Genomic DNA, 15,454 nt, shown 5'->3' on the forward strand with positions numbered 1-15,454 from the left:
TTTGGTAAACAAACTAATCTTAAGATTGATTTTTATATATTTAAAGGTGATTTTTATCATTATATTTGATACCAAAAGTGACTTTAAAACTATCCAACTACTAAAAAGAGTATTTTGGGTATTTCACAAACTATATAAAATAATTAGGTGGTGATCGATTTAGGATTAATCATCTTTCCACAGTCTATAAAGAGTTGATGCTTAAAAAATCAACTTTGAAGGACTTTTTATTGTTCTAAATTCACTTTCTTTAGGTTGTCAAATGCAAAAATGATTTTGGCTAGTGAAAAGTGATGCCAAAATTACTACCAAACACACTCTTATATATTTAGTATTCGAGCAACCGTTAAGAATATAGTGTAACTAAAATTTTTGTGATTCCTAATTCTAAGAACTCAATCACATGTCACATTGTCACTTTGGATTTTAATTATTATTTCATTAATAACCATGCCCCACTAAAATAATAATAATAGTAATAATTAATAATAATATTATTTTTTTTAAAAAAAAAAAAAGAAACATAAATAAACTTAATTATGTCAAAATGGGCCAGCCCAAAATGTTGCTTTCCCCTATTGGATCACTACAAAATTTTGGTATACACAAAGTTTCGACATTTTTTTTTTCTTTTGGAATTTGGGGGTCTCCTATTTCATTACCTATTAATATATTTCTTTAAATATAACTTAATATCTTCTATTTTCAAACTCATTTTCTTCTTTTATTTCCTTTTCTTTTACCTTCTCAAATTTCAATTTCAATTTCAATTTCAATTTCCCATTTTAAATTTGTGTTTTTTTTTTAAAGATTTATATTTTCAATTTTCAATTTTTTTATTTTGACCTACTATAGTTATTTTTACTTTTAACGTTATGGTTACAAATAGTTATCACATTTACCTGATAATTAAGTAAATTCTATAAAATGAAAATCTAACGAAAAAGTTGTTTTAGAAAAAATTAAAACCGACTAATGTATGAAATTGGTTTGAACCTTTACTAATGGGTTCAGAGTTGGTTCGTGTGTGGGGTTTGGTTTGGTTTGGTTGGTGTGAACCCACGGTTTTAGAATTCGAGACAAGAGAGGGGTCGTGGATGAAACGAAACTAATTACCACTTTTTTCCATTCCCGCGGGCTGAAGCTGAAAAGTTGTTTTTCCCAAAAGCCGCCGGTTCCACCTCCGCCATGGCCTCGCCGCCCGTCGATCCCAGTTCTCGGTCAGTCTTTCTATTACTCTTCTCTGTTTCTTCATTGATGTCCTCGATTCATTTTCGTTCCCGTTCGTTTCGATTTTCTGAATCTCCCCATGTGAAAATTCTCTCGTTCTTTTGATCTGAAAAGGGAGGCTTTTCCGAGGAAGCAATCGGCCCCATTCAAGTTCTTGGTTCCTCTCGTTTACGCCCCTGTTCTTCCTCTCAGTAAGTTTAATTTTCTGGGGTTTTCGTTTTTTTTTTTTTTTTTTTGAGCATTTCTGATTATTTTTCGTCTGAGTTTTGTTCGAACGAGATTCTAAATTTGTGGGACTGTTTTGTTTTGTTTTTTTTTTTTCAGTTAGAATTGCGCTGCGGAAAAACCCTGTTGTGAGGGATCGGCTGTTCACGGCGGTTTTGGCTGGTGCTTTTGCCCATGGGTTTTACTTGGTGTATCCTCTTAACCCTTATATTTGCTTTTATCATTGTCCCTATCATATTGAATTCACATTCTTGAATCTTGCTATTTCCATGTTTCTCTGTTCATTTGTTGATGATATGCATCCGCTGTTCTGTAAATTTATCTTCTTATCTAAGAATTTTTATGTTTGGCCCACCATTAATTGCTATGTATTGTAGAACCGAATTGGTCACGAGAAAAAGGGGATCTGACTACATTTTGGTGGGGTATTTAGACTAATGTGGATTTGGAAATTAACGTAGTCTAAGTTCAAAAGTTTCCAGAGTTGTTGATTGATCTATTAACTACCAAAGTATTGCAGAAATTGTTGATTTTGATTTCTCGTCATTCTTAGAGTACCCGAGTAATATGGGCCCTTGGAAAAGGCACAGATGTAAATTACTACTCGATTAACGTCTAGCCAAGTAATCAAGTCACCTTAGTCTCCTACCTAATATTTTATATCTGACAATTTACCTTTCGGTGGAACCAACTGTAGTTGGGTTAAACAGTTGGCTTGTAAGAATAGTCAAAATAAGCGCAAGCTAGCTTGAACTCTCATGTATGTGTGTGTGTGTGTATTCATAAGGTAGGAGGTTAGAGTTTAATTATGGGGAATTTTGTGCTACTTCATGAGTGACATTCATAGGTTGTTGGGTTTCTAAATGTTGTTGCGCAATTGACCATGGGATCAAGTCTTGGACATAAGTTATGTCTCTTGAGATTTGCTGCTCGTTTTAAATATAAGCTAGCAATTTCCAAGGTTATTGCTTATTGTCAAAGAGTAGCATCCTGGGCTCAAGTTTGAAGCCCTCTCTACCGTAGAAAATTGAGTTATGTTCTTAGCCAAAACTAGTCAACGTTCGTATTCTCACGTTCAATTCCTGCCTGTAACTTAGGAATCCCTCACACTTGAGATCTAGAAAAGTATTATTTGAAGCCTTGTACATTTGGTTCTTACAAACTCATTGGCCAACAAGTTCTATGGGAAATGCTCGTAAATATTCGAGCTTCTGTCCTTGCTTGCAGTGTAACTATTCTCAATGACATAATGTAGTCGTAGTAGTATGTATGGTGTGATTGATGCTCTCATTGCTATTGCTTGATTTTTGGGAGGAGGATCCTGTTTTCCCAAACATGGTCTTGATCAAATAGGATTGTCCCATCTCCATTTTATGACTCCATAAACTTTGCTCAAACATGAGATGGATTTTTTTTAATGTTGAAATATAATTAAATTGTTCAATTACAAAATTGAGTTGTGTTCCTTGATGAGTATGATCAGAACTGATATCTACGATGCTGAGAGCAAGTAAGCTCAATTTCCCACCATCAACTGATGTTTGCTGAGAGATCATTATTTACTCCTTTTTCTTTTTCTTTTACTCAATAATTCATCCTATCATTTTTGTTCACTTATTATTATTACTTGAACAATGAATTATACTTTACCTGAGGATTTCTGACGGCTAGTTAAGACTTCAGAAATAATTACTCAAACCACACATCAAGTTTTGGGGTCGCATTACAAGTTGTTAATTTGACTACATTTTCTTTCTTATTATTCCCAGAATTTACGGTACAAATTCTTGAGCACCTTTCAAATATTTTGATACATCATTTTTAAACTTTACATAGTATAATAGTATATAGAGTTACATGTTTGGGGCGTGTTTGAATTGATTTTTTAAACTTTATAAAGTGCAATAAAAGTCTTTATAAATACATAAAAAGTCAATTCAATCATGTTTTTATTATTGTAACTTGTGATTATAGAAAACTGATTTGTTTGTGATTAGAGTCGGGGTTGAATTAATTTATTTTTTAGCGTGGGCAGGTGGAAAAATCCCAGGACTAATTCTAAAAAATCCCTTAACTCCCAAATTGACAGAGTTTGACTCCTTTGAATAAAACAGATGAAAGATCCTCTCTCCCCAATTTCACATTTCAATTACAGATACAAATTCAATCCAAAACTCAATCAATCAAGGAACAAGGTAAGAGATTATTAGATGTGTATTGGATAATTAGGTCACCATCACTGGAATCTTTGATTCAAAGTCGATAATGTATTCTATTTCGCATATGGAATTGAAAGACTAATTGTTAGTGTTTGAGAAATCAGAAGCTAAGCGAGATGCGATGGCCGAATGGTACATTCCATCCCAAAACGAATTAGCCTTCGTCGTCATAATTCGGAGTTGCTTTGCCTTCTCTGTGAAGCAACCAACAGAGAGTTGGGATTCTGTCACCTCCTCCGTTGAATCCAAATCTGGCTCCATGTTGTCGCTGATGTAGTCTGGCAGGTCAGGTCTCCATTGAGGCCTACCTTTGCGGTGGGGTATAGGTTTTCGGTGACCGGAGCTGGAGCCAGAGGTGGCAGATTGTTGGATTCTGATAGGGCGAAAGATGAGTAGATTGGTGGTCATTTTCTGGGAAGGGGTATGTATTAGGGGAAGGACGAATTGGAAAATTTGGGATAAATAGTTGGTTGGTTTTTGAAAATTTTAAATATAATTTGTGCCCAGGAAAAGAAAACCCATAATAATAGTGCTAATTTATGATTGATTTTCAAAAAAAACTTGTTACCTATGAACCATTTCCTCTATGAATATAAACTTTTTAGAGACATTCACATAGTGTATTCTCTTGTCCCAAAATTATTTTTGTTATTTAATCCATTAGGATAAAATAAATAAAGCTTTTAACAACAAAAATTTGGGTTTTCCTTGGACTAAAATTGGAAATTTGAAAGTATATATATAGTATAAAAAGACAGACTAATATAGTATTTTAACCTATTTTGTTTAAAAGTAATGGAACATTAAATTAAAATTTGCAGGTTTTGTCCTTTTAACCTTAAACGATAAATTAAACACAAACTTAAAAACCCAAAGATGAAAATAGTAATTTAACCTTAAAAAGTTCACACTGATGATGAAAATTTTGTAAACATAAAAGAAAGGTAGGACAACGTTTAACCTTTGACTTTTTAGTTGAGAATAATAATGAGCTGTACAATTTCGATCCATGGTTACTTACTTTAAAATTTTGATTCTAACCTATCCAAATGCTTTTAATTAGATTTTATCATGTCAAAGTTATACCAAATCAAATATAGCATGAAACAAAAAAAAAAATATTTATATTATTGCTGTTGAAGGGGTTGACTATTTATTGGAATTTAAAATACAAGAAATATTGGCAATAATTTCACTTACAATTGAGGAAGGAAACCCATTTGTTCAACACATGTACACATCATACCCTGCAATATCAACATTTTCATTATTGGGGACAGTAAATACCAAAGTTTAAAGTAACAACAACATCAACAACAATAATAATAATAATTTAAGCAGTTAGAAAGATATTTATAATGGTTTAGGAATCTTTCCACCCAATCAGAAACGTTATTTGCTATTAATTTTATATTTAAAAGTTCGCAATCTAAATACTTCCCTCTAGATTAGTTAGTTAATTAATTAATTAATACACATGAAAAAAAAAAGACTTTTAGACTATACATTTGAAAGTAAAGTAAAATTACAAACTATAAAAAAAAAAAATTAGATTTCTTCAATTTTTATTTTTACTTTTCAAGAGGATTATGGCCTTGAATGATAAATATATGTACGTTTAAAAGTATTAAAATATCAAAATAAAAAAGGATTCTTTTAAAAATAGAAAAAAAAAATGACAAATTATTTACACTCCATTCCATAATATAAAACCACTAAAAGATAAAATTTATTGTTAAGTGTAAATATTTTGACAATTTTTAATATTTTTATTATTAAAAAAAAGGAGATTTCTTATAAAAATAAAAAATTTGACAAATTATTTGCCCTACAACAAAACTAAAAGATGAAACATTTTACCCTTTATTTTCTAATACGGGTAAATAATTTGTTAAATGTTTTACTTTCCACAATTTCTCTGAAAAAATGTTAAAATAGTTTTTTAAGAGAAATTATAAATAATATACATTTTTGTAAATTATTATCTACTTTTATATTTCAAACATAGTTTTGAGTAATTAGCGGTCCACTTAAAAAAAAAAAGTAAACTCAATTTTTTCACTATTGTAATTTCCAAAAAAAAAAAAAACTATATATTCATATATAAATCATTTATTCAGAAACGTATATATTTTCTTTTACTGAATTTTAAAAAAGAAAATGTAAGAACTTATCAACGAAGAAATTTCCAAACATAGCCTTCTGTTTCAACAACCAAAATCCAAATTCGAATTAATTCAAACCCACTCAAAGTTTAGAATTTTTGTTTTTGTATTTCCATTTTACAATTTAATTAAAATAAAAAGAAAACAGATTAATTACCATCAAAATTAGAAAATTTGTCAAGAAAATAGAATATTTCATAAAATATTAACCCCTTTTAAATATTTATGAATTTTTTCTATTTTCTAAAAATTAGTGAATTTTTTTAATTAAAAAGAAAATATAAAATAGTATTTAGTAAATATTTTGATTTATTTTCGTAAGATTGGAAAAGAAAAGTGGGAGAGAAGAGAGAAAGTTACTGGAGAAATTCAATGGTGACGAATTGAACGGTAGCTGAAGTATTAACAATAGCTTTATACGCCGTCGAGGAAAGAGCCATCGTCGTTCCCCGCGCCGTCGGCGTCGAAACAATCGATTCAATATGATCAACGATCGTTATCTGCACCGTCTGATCCGCCACACACGCCTCCGGTTCCGACGCACTAAAACACCTAACAAAATACTGTCTCCCACACGCCGCTCCGTTCTCCCAAATCCCATCCGCCGCCGCCGCAAACATATTATTCGTCGGAAATTGACTTAAATCTCCCCCGAAACACGCCGTCGCTGCATCAACAACCAAAAACAAAATAATAACAATTACCATTCAAAATCCCCCAATTTTCAAAATTTGAAATCCAAAAATTTGTTGGAGTTGCGAAAACATTCTTACGGGAATATGGCGGAGGGTATTTGGCGGCAGTGCCGACGTCGCCATGGGAGAAATGGAGAAGGTGAGAGATGAAGAGGAAGAACACGAAACAGAGTTGCTGCCATTGAAGAAAGGGATTCTCTCTGATCAACATTTTTTCGAAGGAAAATTAGGGATTTGAAAGTCAAAAATGGTGAGAGTTTTGAGAAGAGGGGTTTTTGGAGATCTGGATTTTGGGTTTTCTATGTTCTTGAGATTTGAATAATCTTATTATTTTTTTATCACTAATTTTTGGAAGGGTTCTTCCATGACAATGAGAGTGGGGACATTTCTTCTTCCTTTATTAAAATGTTCTTTTCTCTTCTTTTTCTTTGAAGAAAATTAAAATGTTAATCTCTTTGTTATGTTAGGTTATCGAGAATATTATCACATGTGTTTATCCTTCCGGAGTTTGATTGGATATTATGTTTGTCTTTAAGAATATGTGGGATATTTAAAATTCAAGCATACAAAGAGTTCAATGTCAATTGAGATATGCTCATTTTTATCTTGAATTTGAATTTGTAGATACTTTTTTAATTGATACATTCTAAAGCCAATAAAACAATTGAGATATGCTCAATGCTTTTACAAATGTAAGATGGAATATCTAAAGCCAATAAAACAAAGACCTAACACAATTACAACAGCAATTTTGATTGTTTATTTATTTTAATAAAGTTGAATGGATTGATAGTGAAATGTATAGTAGTAAACTATTTAGGGAAACAAAAAGTCAAAGAGATATAAATTCAATCATTTTCATGCAACGTGAAGGAATTCCCTTTTGTAATTTATTATTCTTTTACCTTTTTGACCAATCATCATAAGGGAAAAATCCCAAAAATAAAAATTAATCGTTAGATTATAGTATGTTTGGATTGACTTACGAAAAATTTCAAAAACTCATTTTTGTTTAAGTTTAATTTTGTGAAAAATATTTAAAATAAACTTAGAAATTATTTTGAGTAGCTTTTGTATGTATATTATTGTTGTCGAGTTGACCTACTTCGTAACAATGATTTCATTTCGAAAATCAAGTTGTTATAATATCAGACGAGCTTTCTCTTTATCTCTTAGTATCGACTAACTCGTGCCTTGTGTGAGTTTTATTCACATGATACTTTTCTCCTCTTCGATATCCATAGTTCTCATTTGAAAATTTACTACTATTTTCTTGTCAACTTCTACACATTAGAGCTTGATTCTTAAACCAACAGTTGAGTAGTGAGCTTCAACACCTTCCATTTTTGTGTTCTCTTTGGTCACATTTAGGACGGTTAAATGTAACGTTTTTCTTTTATGCGTTACAAGCATTAATAAAACACAACACTCCATGATATCCTTCATATTAAACCCTAAACAATAATATTTAAAGAGAAGAATTATAGAATAGTTAATATATTTGAGTTTAAACCCTAAACCTTAAACAGTTTCAGATTAGCGTTTTGTTAACATTTTATAATGAATTAGCCAACCTTTGTTTTAATTTTACTTTAAAACCATAAGGGTGTGTTTGGGGGAAGGAAAAAGTTATACAGAAAAATGATTATCATAATCTTAGTGTAATGATAATATGTGTTTGAGGAAAAGATTATTATTAATAGTATTATGGTAATATGTATTTGGAAGAAAAAAATATGAAAGGTAGTGTTATGATAGTATGTGTTTGGAGGAGAAATTATGATAGTAGTGTTATGATAATATGTGTTTGGAGAAAGAGTTATGATTGTAGTAATTTAAAAAACAATAATAAATTTTTGATTGGATTATTTGGGTAGGGTAATGTAGGATTGTAAGAAAGTAAAAATAGAATACGATAGAGTTATTTAGAGATTAGGATAACCCTAATCCGCCTTTATCATAATCCTTGAGCCAAACACGATTTAGTCCAATTTTCTAATTCTTTTTTCCCTAAAACCCCACCTCAAACATACCCTAAGCATCTAGTTAAGAGTGTTGTAAAATAGAAGTTTTGGTTCTAAGTTAAAAAAGAGAATCCTTGAATTTATTGAATTTGGTATAACCTCTCAACTTCCTTGATGATGGATTTGATGTAAAACCTTTTTCCGTTGTAATTAAATAGAATGTTGGTATTTATTATTATTATTATTATTATTATTATTATTATTAGCATCATTTATCTTTTTAGCACATGGTTTATGCCCATTGATTTACCGATCAGATATAAATAATAATAGAGAGCTACCATCACGTTTAATTTCTTATTCAAAACAAACATTATAATTGAAAGAAAAAAAAAAGCTGTCAACATTTATAACATTACCATTCCTAGTTTTTGGAAGATGTTTCACTTCTCACTATTAAATATATTCTAATAATAGTTAACAGCTTTTCGTTCAACCATTTCAAAAAAAAAAGAAAAATCAATAGACTTTTGAATGAACTTTACTTGTGAAATGTGCAAAAATTACTAGCATATAAATATAATAATAATAATAGAAAAAAGAAAGCATGCTTCAAATTTCAAATTTTGAATTAAAAGAAGTCGAAATTCGTAATTTCAAATATTTATATTTAAAAATAATTATTTATAAAAAAATATCCTTACACTCAATTTCTTCTTTATTAATGAAAAAGAGAGCAATATAATTGACTACGTCAACGAAAAGTCATTCTCAATTTATGTAACGTTAGCTAAACAATTATGACCGACTAATATTTTTAAAAAAGGAAAAAGAAAAATCGTGAAAGAAAAAGAAAAATAAATAAAATCGGGTCCATATTTTGGCCAAATACTTTCCAAGATTAAAAGATTTCATTTTCTTTTTCACAAAATTCAAAATTATAGCTAATAGGTTAAGTACTTGGGAATCTGGATACCTTGGGATAACATACTTTGGAACTATATTGGCAATTTCCCCCTACTTAAGTTTTGAAAACTTTGAACTTAACTACGACTATTAGACACACTTAACAGTTCAAAACCAACCTATTAAACACAAACCTAAAAGTTTCGAGTCATATCCGGAAAAAGAACCAAGAAAAAAAGGGAAAAAAAAAAAAAAGATGTTGCCATCTTTCACCCAGAAGACCTGGAAAGATAAAGTAATATCGACAAGAAAGCAAGAATGTCCTTCAGAACAACGGGTACCACAAATTGAGATATACGGCAGCTCATGAGGGTCCTCCAAAGTATTTACTTTTCAAAGTGGGAATTGGGCATTGACGTGTTTTAAAGTGTAATAAGGACTTAGAGAAGAAGCTTACATTGAAGTGGAGAGTGCTTTGAACTGGTCTCACACCCAACAGCCTCATTTAATTCCCAAAACAGGTTGGTTGTGGAGAACTGTGCCGCTGCCTTCACTGTCGTCTTGGTTTGAAAGTTTTAGTGTGTGACCAAACGGTAAAACTACTACTTCAGTCTACTTACTTCCAGAGCTTTCGCAACGACATGTTCTTATCTGTGTCTTTCTTCATAACCTTTGCAACTGCCATCTCGAAATCTTCTTGTGTCACATGAACCCTTCTTTCTCTTAGAGCAAACATTCCAGCTTCTGTGCAGACAGCCTGAAAGGATGAAATGAGGTTGACATTGAAGTTCCGTTCACCTGAAGCAGAAAAAAAAAGGAATGTTTCGTGTAGAAATCTAACTGACCTTAAGTTCAGCACCGGATGCACCATTCATCTTCTCAGCAATCTTTTTCAAGTCGATCCCCCGCATTAAATTCATTTTTCTCGAATGTATTTTCAAGATATCAAAACGAGACTGCATTGCAGAAGATATACCACAAGGTCATCATACTAAAAGACAATTGATACTAAAGGGCTATTACACAAACAATCAAAAGTTTGACCCAAAGTTTGGAGGCCTATTTGAAACAAAATTTGTGGACTAAACTTGTAATTTAACTTTATTTCATAAATAGGAACCTATATTTCAACTCTGTTCTTGAAGTTAAGTTCTGAGTATTAAACTAAAATATATCTTTCAGGACCCAAAGTAATATATACTGTAGTTTTTTATTATATGGCTTGCATGAATATGTATAAGATCCATGGAGTTTCAGCTGCAGACATGCCACCATATTTATAAGGACAGCCTAAGATTCTTTTGAAAGTTTGTGATTAGGTCCGTCGTCTCACTCAGGCTGTTCTTGTCCATTTTGACACCTCTAGAACAACATGTCACTGTCCCTGGAAACTCCCCGATGGACCTCCTTATAAAGAATAAAATGGCTGAAGGATCCAAAAGGAAGCACCCTTGGCTATTAAAGATTTAGATAGAACTACACTTAAGTTCCATTTTCTTTTACCCTTAATGTTTGTTAATGAACAAACCTACATGTTGCTAATAAATTTCCAAGTAGAAGTTTAGCAATGTCATGTACCTCCTCATTAGGATTTGGGAACTCTATTTTTCTATCAATTCGTCCAGGTCTTAGAAGAGCCTGATCAAGAATATCAATCCGATTTGTGGCCATCAGAACCTGTCGATAAGCTGGTAGTTAGTACATCAAATCAACAAGCATAACATATTTCTAGTTTCTTATAAACTATTGTACAAAATTCAGCAATACAAACCTTGATCTTGTTAGACGCTTCAAATCCATCCAGTTGGTTAAGAAGTTCCAGCATAGTTCTCTGCACCTCACTATCACTATTACCAGACCCAGATTCCATACGAGCTGACCCAATACTATCAATTTCATCCATGAAAATGATAGACGGAGCATGTTCCCTGCAGAAGTGTATTAAAAAACGTGTTTTATTCATAAGTTGACATTACAAAAATACACGTGATTCTGAGAAAGCATGAAGTAACAAAAACATAGAAGTCAAGAAATCACATTTTCCATTGAATTATTTTTCAGTGAATATAATAAGGATGCCATTAAGAGCATGGTTAACAATCAGATTATGCCCTTCCTTATTTATTTACTTATTCTTTAGGTGGTTGAGGGTTATCTCGTCAAGCAATTTAAGCATAGAGAATAAAGAAAAAGAATATTAGAGGAAAACATTAAACTGTATCCAAACATTCAATTATTAAAAACAAAAACTGAAAGATATTCGAAACAGACCTGGCCATCACAAAAAGTTCTCTAACCATCCTAGAACCCTCTCCAATATATTTCTGCACCAACTCAGAACCAGAAACCCTAATGAAAGTACAATCAGTGTGATGGGCTACTGCACGAGCCAACAGTGTTTTCCCAGTACCAGGAGGCCCATATAGCAAGACACCCTGCGCATGATTTAAGAATGAAAAAGAGAGTGAGATTAGAGGAAAGTATATCAGCAACTAGAAACAGCCCACTGCACACTCGATTTTACCTTTGGTTGAGCTATTCCAAGACTTTCGAATAACTCTGGATGCTTGATTGGAAGCTCAATGACCTAATGAAGAATTCAATATGAAAAAGTGAAATAGCGATTTCAAGTTTCTAATATAAGTCTGTAGTAGAATTGATCAACATCCTACAAGCAATGAAGGTAAATCAGGGAATGAAAACCGATGAGAGATATACCTCTTTTATCTCCTTGATTTGCTGATCAAGACCACCAATCATGTCATAAGTAGAATCAGGGACCTTTTCAACTTTCATAAGATTCACTAATGGATCTACTTTGCTTGGCAGAACTAAATGAAGAACATAACTGTCATTTCGAAGAGCAACCCTAGTTGATGGGGTGATTTTTGTGATATCAATGCTTTTATCTATATCTACAACATATTTCCCTTCTGGATGCACCTGTAACGAAAATGGAAGAAGTTGAAAAATAAATGTAATATATGCACCTGTGACATGAAGCTTTACATTATGCATCCTAGCTCAAAACCAATATATCCTTTGAGCCACAAATTATAGACACAGAAAACATTATGCAAGCTTAATTCAAACCACAATCCCCAGCACGGGAAAAATGGCATACTGAGGTTATTAAAAAAAAATTAGAAGTCAAATGTGAAACTAAATTGCCTTTTCCAAAAGAATGCAATGAATTGGAGGATTAAAACTAAAAGTCTGTTCAAAACAACCTAATATTTTTTATGCAAAATAGACATGGTTTTAAATATGTGAGATCATTTTGTACAAAGTAAATATGAAAATTATACGTTACTACTCATTAAAGGTTGAAATGGAAGTTATCGACCACATATCCTCTTTACAACATATATAATATTATCAATTCTTCCAGTCACTCTAGTGGAAAAATAAAAACCATTCTGAACGATACATCTTACAACAGAAAATCTCCACCTGCATATCCATTTTGTAACCAATATAGGTAACTTCGTACAGATAACACACACGGGAATGTGGATGTAACTGGTGGCTAAGTCTTCAAGAAAAACAGAAATTACTTTCCTATAATCACTCACCTTCACTAAAACCTTATTCTTTCCCATGACTTTGACCACTTCGCCAACATAAGATCCAGGTTCTTGAAGCAGCTGAAGTTCTTCACGAAGCAACCTCACTACAAAATTGCAACCAGTACAACTAGTTTTATCAACAGAATATAATCCTAAACCATTCACGATCCTAACAAAGAACACAAAAATGATTTACCAAAACGTATTGATATCTAACACAAAACTCATGTTGTCTGCTTGATTCATCTAACTATTTCACATTTCCACGACGCATAAAAAAGAAAAGAATTATCCATATCCTACTTTAAAATAATCAAGAACCCTAGTTCTGAATTGGAGTCGGTTTCTTAATCTAGAGACCCGAAGTTTTATCGAAACGTTCAATACAATCGAAGAAAAACATTCCAGTCTGCAAGAAAACAAAATTTCACCACACGAAAATGCAAATCATCGTTGATCTAAGAAAGGTAAGCTGATCGAGATAGCTCTCCGACCAAAATCTATAAAACTACCAGCTACTACAATTCCAAACCCTATAATTGGAGAAAAGGAGATACGGTTAAGTAATCAGTGTTACCTCTAGAGTTGAGCTCGTTTCGCTGAGCTTCAAGACGATTGAGATTATGAGTTTTGAGGCGGAGTTGAAGCTGGAGGTCCTGAATGTGTTGAAGATAATAGTGCCTAAGACCTTCGCCGTGCTTTGTCGCCGGTTTGGCGGAGCACGCCTCTTCATTTATGGCCTCCGGTAGCTTGGTGTCTAACTCCATCGTCGCCATCGAAAATTGAAGATGCTTGTTCCTGAAGTGTTTCTATTTCTCTTTCGGTGATTTGCATCGGAGAATATTAGAGAACCGGCGCGGGATATTTATATACGGGCTGGCTCGAAGGTAGGCCCACTAATGAGCCTGCTTACGACCCATGTAATATCTGGGTCATTCATTTCTACATCCAAAGTCTTAAGGGGCTTCTACATAAAAGCCTTAAAAATGAGGCCCATTTGCAAGTATAGTAATTAAATTCAAAATAAATATTTTAAAAAACTTGCAAATATATAGTAAAATCCGTCGAAATCTATCGATGATAGAAATCTATCACTAATAAACCATATTGTAAATATTGGTTTATCATTGATAGACTAAGAGTCTACTAGCAATAGAAGTATATCATTGATAGATTTTGCTACATTTGTAATTTTTTTAAATATTGTTGTATACTTAATTATTATTCCTAAAACCGTTACCAATTATAATTACTCTTCTATCTTTTACAAAAAAATAATTATCAAAATTAAAAAAATTGTAAAAAATATTGCATTTGACAAAATATTTCCGATTCATAAAAAAATCAAGTGTAATAAATTTTGTCTTTTAGTGGTTTTGTTTTATAGAGCATAAATAGTTTATCTTTTTTTTTTATTATTATTTTAAAAAAAACCCCTAAAAATGCCTCTTCGGTATAATATTTTTTATTAATGTATATATATTTAGGGTAAGAATTTGGCATAATATTTGAAAAAGTTAATAGAATCTCAGCCGTTAATCTATTGAGATGTGTCGAGAAAGACCCAAAAGGGCCCAAACAATTTAAAAGTTAATTTTTTTAACAAAATCTCTGTAGTCAACCTCGTCGAAGATATAATGAGAAAAATAGAATTTTGAACGAAAATTGTAAAAAAAATGGTTCTAGTGATTTCTAACCCTTGTTCATTGTTTTTTTTAAACACAATAACAAAATTGTGGGTGAAAATTGACTTTTTGATTGATAGATATAAAAATTTTATTACACCCCCCATGCACTTTTGTCTAAAACAATATATAGCCTAAACTAAAATCTAATTAAAAAGAAGCATGAATCAAACAAATTGATTTTCCTTTTCAAAATAAAAAGGCATTCATTTTTTAACTTCTATATACTCATCCACACTTATTGGCTTACTTTATTTAATGTGTAGCATGTACCATACAAAATTCTCATATTGACTTCTAAAAATTAAATTAAACATTGACTTTCTTTAATTTTCTTCTCTTTTTGAACATAAAACTATAAAATTAAAATAATTTGTGGTTGAAAAAAATATAAAAGTCAACCTCTCTTTCTCTTCCCTCACTTCACTTTTCATGGTATAAATACATTATACAACTCCTCCAATTTTCTCATCCCTTTCTGAGTCTCAAAATTCCCTCTCTTAATTTTTTCTAAGAAAAATGTCTATCATTTCGAAGATCGTTGTTTGTTGGAACAAAAAATACTCGGAAGACGACGACAACGTTGATCATAGTGATTTTAGCATTATTGATGCTAATTTGATGAACAATGAAGGAGATCACGATCATCACAATAGTATGGATGGATATAACCATCTAATGCCATGTTTTGAAGATGATGGTGATGATGAAGACCCAATTTACGATTATGCTCCGGCTGCATGATTTGATCATGTGTATGAATGCATGAGTACTACTACGACCAGAGAGTTTAATG

The 15,454-nt window shown here is 31.8% G+C and overlaps 3 protein-coding genes across 5 annotated transcripts; 1 reads left to right on the forward strand and 2 right to left on the reverse strand.

Annotated features, from left to right (window-relative positions):
- Positions 1–1,066: 1,066 nt before the first annotated feature.
- Positions 1,067–3,178, forward strand: LOC103497503 (uncharacterized). Of its 2 annotated transcripts, XM_008459719.3 has the most exons (4): positions 1,068–1,220; positions 1,345–1,421; positions 1,555–1,645; positions 2,939–3,178. In XM_008459719.3, the coding sequence occupies exons 1-4, from the start codon at positions 1,189–1,191 to the stop codon at positions 2,967–2,969; spliced, it is 231 nt and encodes a 76-aa protein (XP_008457941.1). In that variant the 5' UTR covers positions 1,068–1,188; the 3' UTR covers positions 2,970–3,178. The 2 variants fall into 2 exon arrangements, with proteins under 2 accessions (XP_050940803.1, XP_008457941.1); XM_051084846.1 differs by lacking the exon at positions 2,939–3,178 and having other exon boundaries at positions 1,067–1,220; positions 1,555–1,929.
- Positions 3,179–3,897: 719 nt separating this feature from the next.
- On the reverse strand, positions 3,898–7,017 carry LOC103497475 (EG45-like domain containing protein 2). 2 transcript variants are annotated; one of them, XM_008459691.3, is made up of 4 exons: positions 6,613–7,017; positions 6,200–6,506; positions 4,875–4,921; positions 3,898–4,047 (listed from the first exon to the last, which is right to left on the reverse strand). In XM_008459691.3, the coding sequence occupies exons 1-3, from the start codon at positions 6,743–6,745 to the stop codon at positions 4,915–4,917; spliced, it is 447 nt and encodes a 148-aa protein (XP_008457913.1). In that variant the 5' UTR covers positions 6,746–7,017; the 3' UTR covers positions 3,898–4,047; positions 4,875–4,914. The 2 variants fall into 2 exon arrangements, with proteins under 2 accessions (XP_008457913.1, XP_008457905.1); XM_008459683.3 differs by lacking the exon at positions 3,898–4,047 and having other exon boundaries at positions 4,772–4,921.
- A 2,670-nt stretch (positions 7,018–9,687) lies between these two features.
- LOC103497510 (26S proteasome regulatory subunit 8 homolog A-like) lies at positions 9,688–13,811 on the reverse strand. Its single transcript, XM_008459726.3, has 9 exons — positions 13,551–13,811; positions 12,980–13,077; positions 12,123–12,347; positions 11,929–11,991; positions 11,676–11,839; positions 11,176–11,332; positions 10,983–11,081; positions 10,250–10,360; positions 9,688–10,161 (listed from the first exon to the last, which is right to left on the reverse strand). The coding sequence occupies exons 1-9, from the start codon at positions 13,747–13,749 to the stop codon at positions 10,021–10,023; spliced, it is 1,257 nt and encodes a 418-aa protein (XP_008457948.1). The 5' UTR covers positions 13,750–13,811; the 3' UTR covers positions 9,688–10,020.
- Between the last annotated feature and the right edge of the window lie 1,643 nt (positions 13,812–15,454).

The sequence above is a fragment of the Cucumis melo genome, chromosome 5 (genome assembly GCF_025177605.1).
Source record: "Cucumis melo cultivar AY chromosome 5, USDA_Cmelo_AY_1.0, whole genome shotgun sequence".
NCBI lineage: Eukaryota > Viridiplantae > Streptophyta > Magnoliopsida > Cucurbitales > Cucurbitaceae > Cucumis > Cucumis melo.

Coding starts and splice junctions, on each gene's coding strand:
- LOC103497503 (XM_051084846.1), top strand. CDS start 1,189: ATGGCCTCGCCGCCCGTCGATCCCAGTTCTCG. Junction 1,221..1,344: donor CCCGTCGATCCCAGTTCTCG/GTCAGTCTTTCT, acceptor TGATCTGAAAAG/GGAGGCTTTTCCGAGGAAGC. Junction 1,422..1,554: donor CGCCCCTGTTCTTCCTCTCA/GTAAGTTTAATT, acceptor TTTTTTTTTCAG/TTAGAATTGCGCTGCGGAAA.
- LOC103497475 (XM_008459691.3), bottom strand. CDS start 6,745: ATGTTGATCAGAGAGAATCCCTTTCTTCAATGGCAGCAACTCTGTTTC. Junction 6,507..6,612: donor ATACCCTCCGCCATATTCCC/GTAAGAATGTTT, acceptor TTGTTGATGCAG/CGACGGCGTGTTTCGGGGGA.
- LOC103497510 (XM_008459726.3), bottom strand. CDS start 13,749: ATGGCGACGATGGAGTTAGACACCAAGCTACCGGAGGCCATAAATGAA. Junction 11,992..12,122: donor AAATCAAGGAGATAAAAGAG/GTATATCTCTCA, acceptor ATTCTTCATTAG/GTCATTGAGCTTCCAATCAA. Junction 11,082..11,175: donor AAGCGTCTAACAAGATCAAG/GTTTGTATTGCT, acceptor GCTTATCGACAG/GTTCTGATGGCCACAAATCG.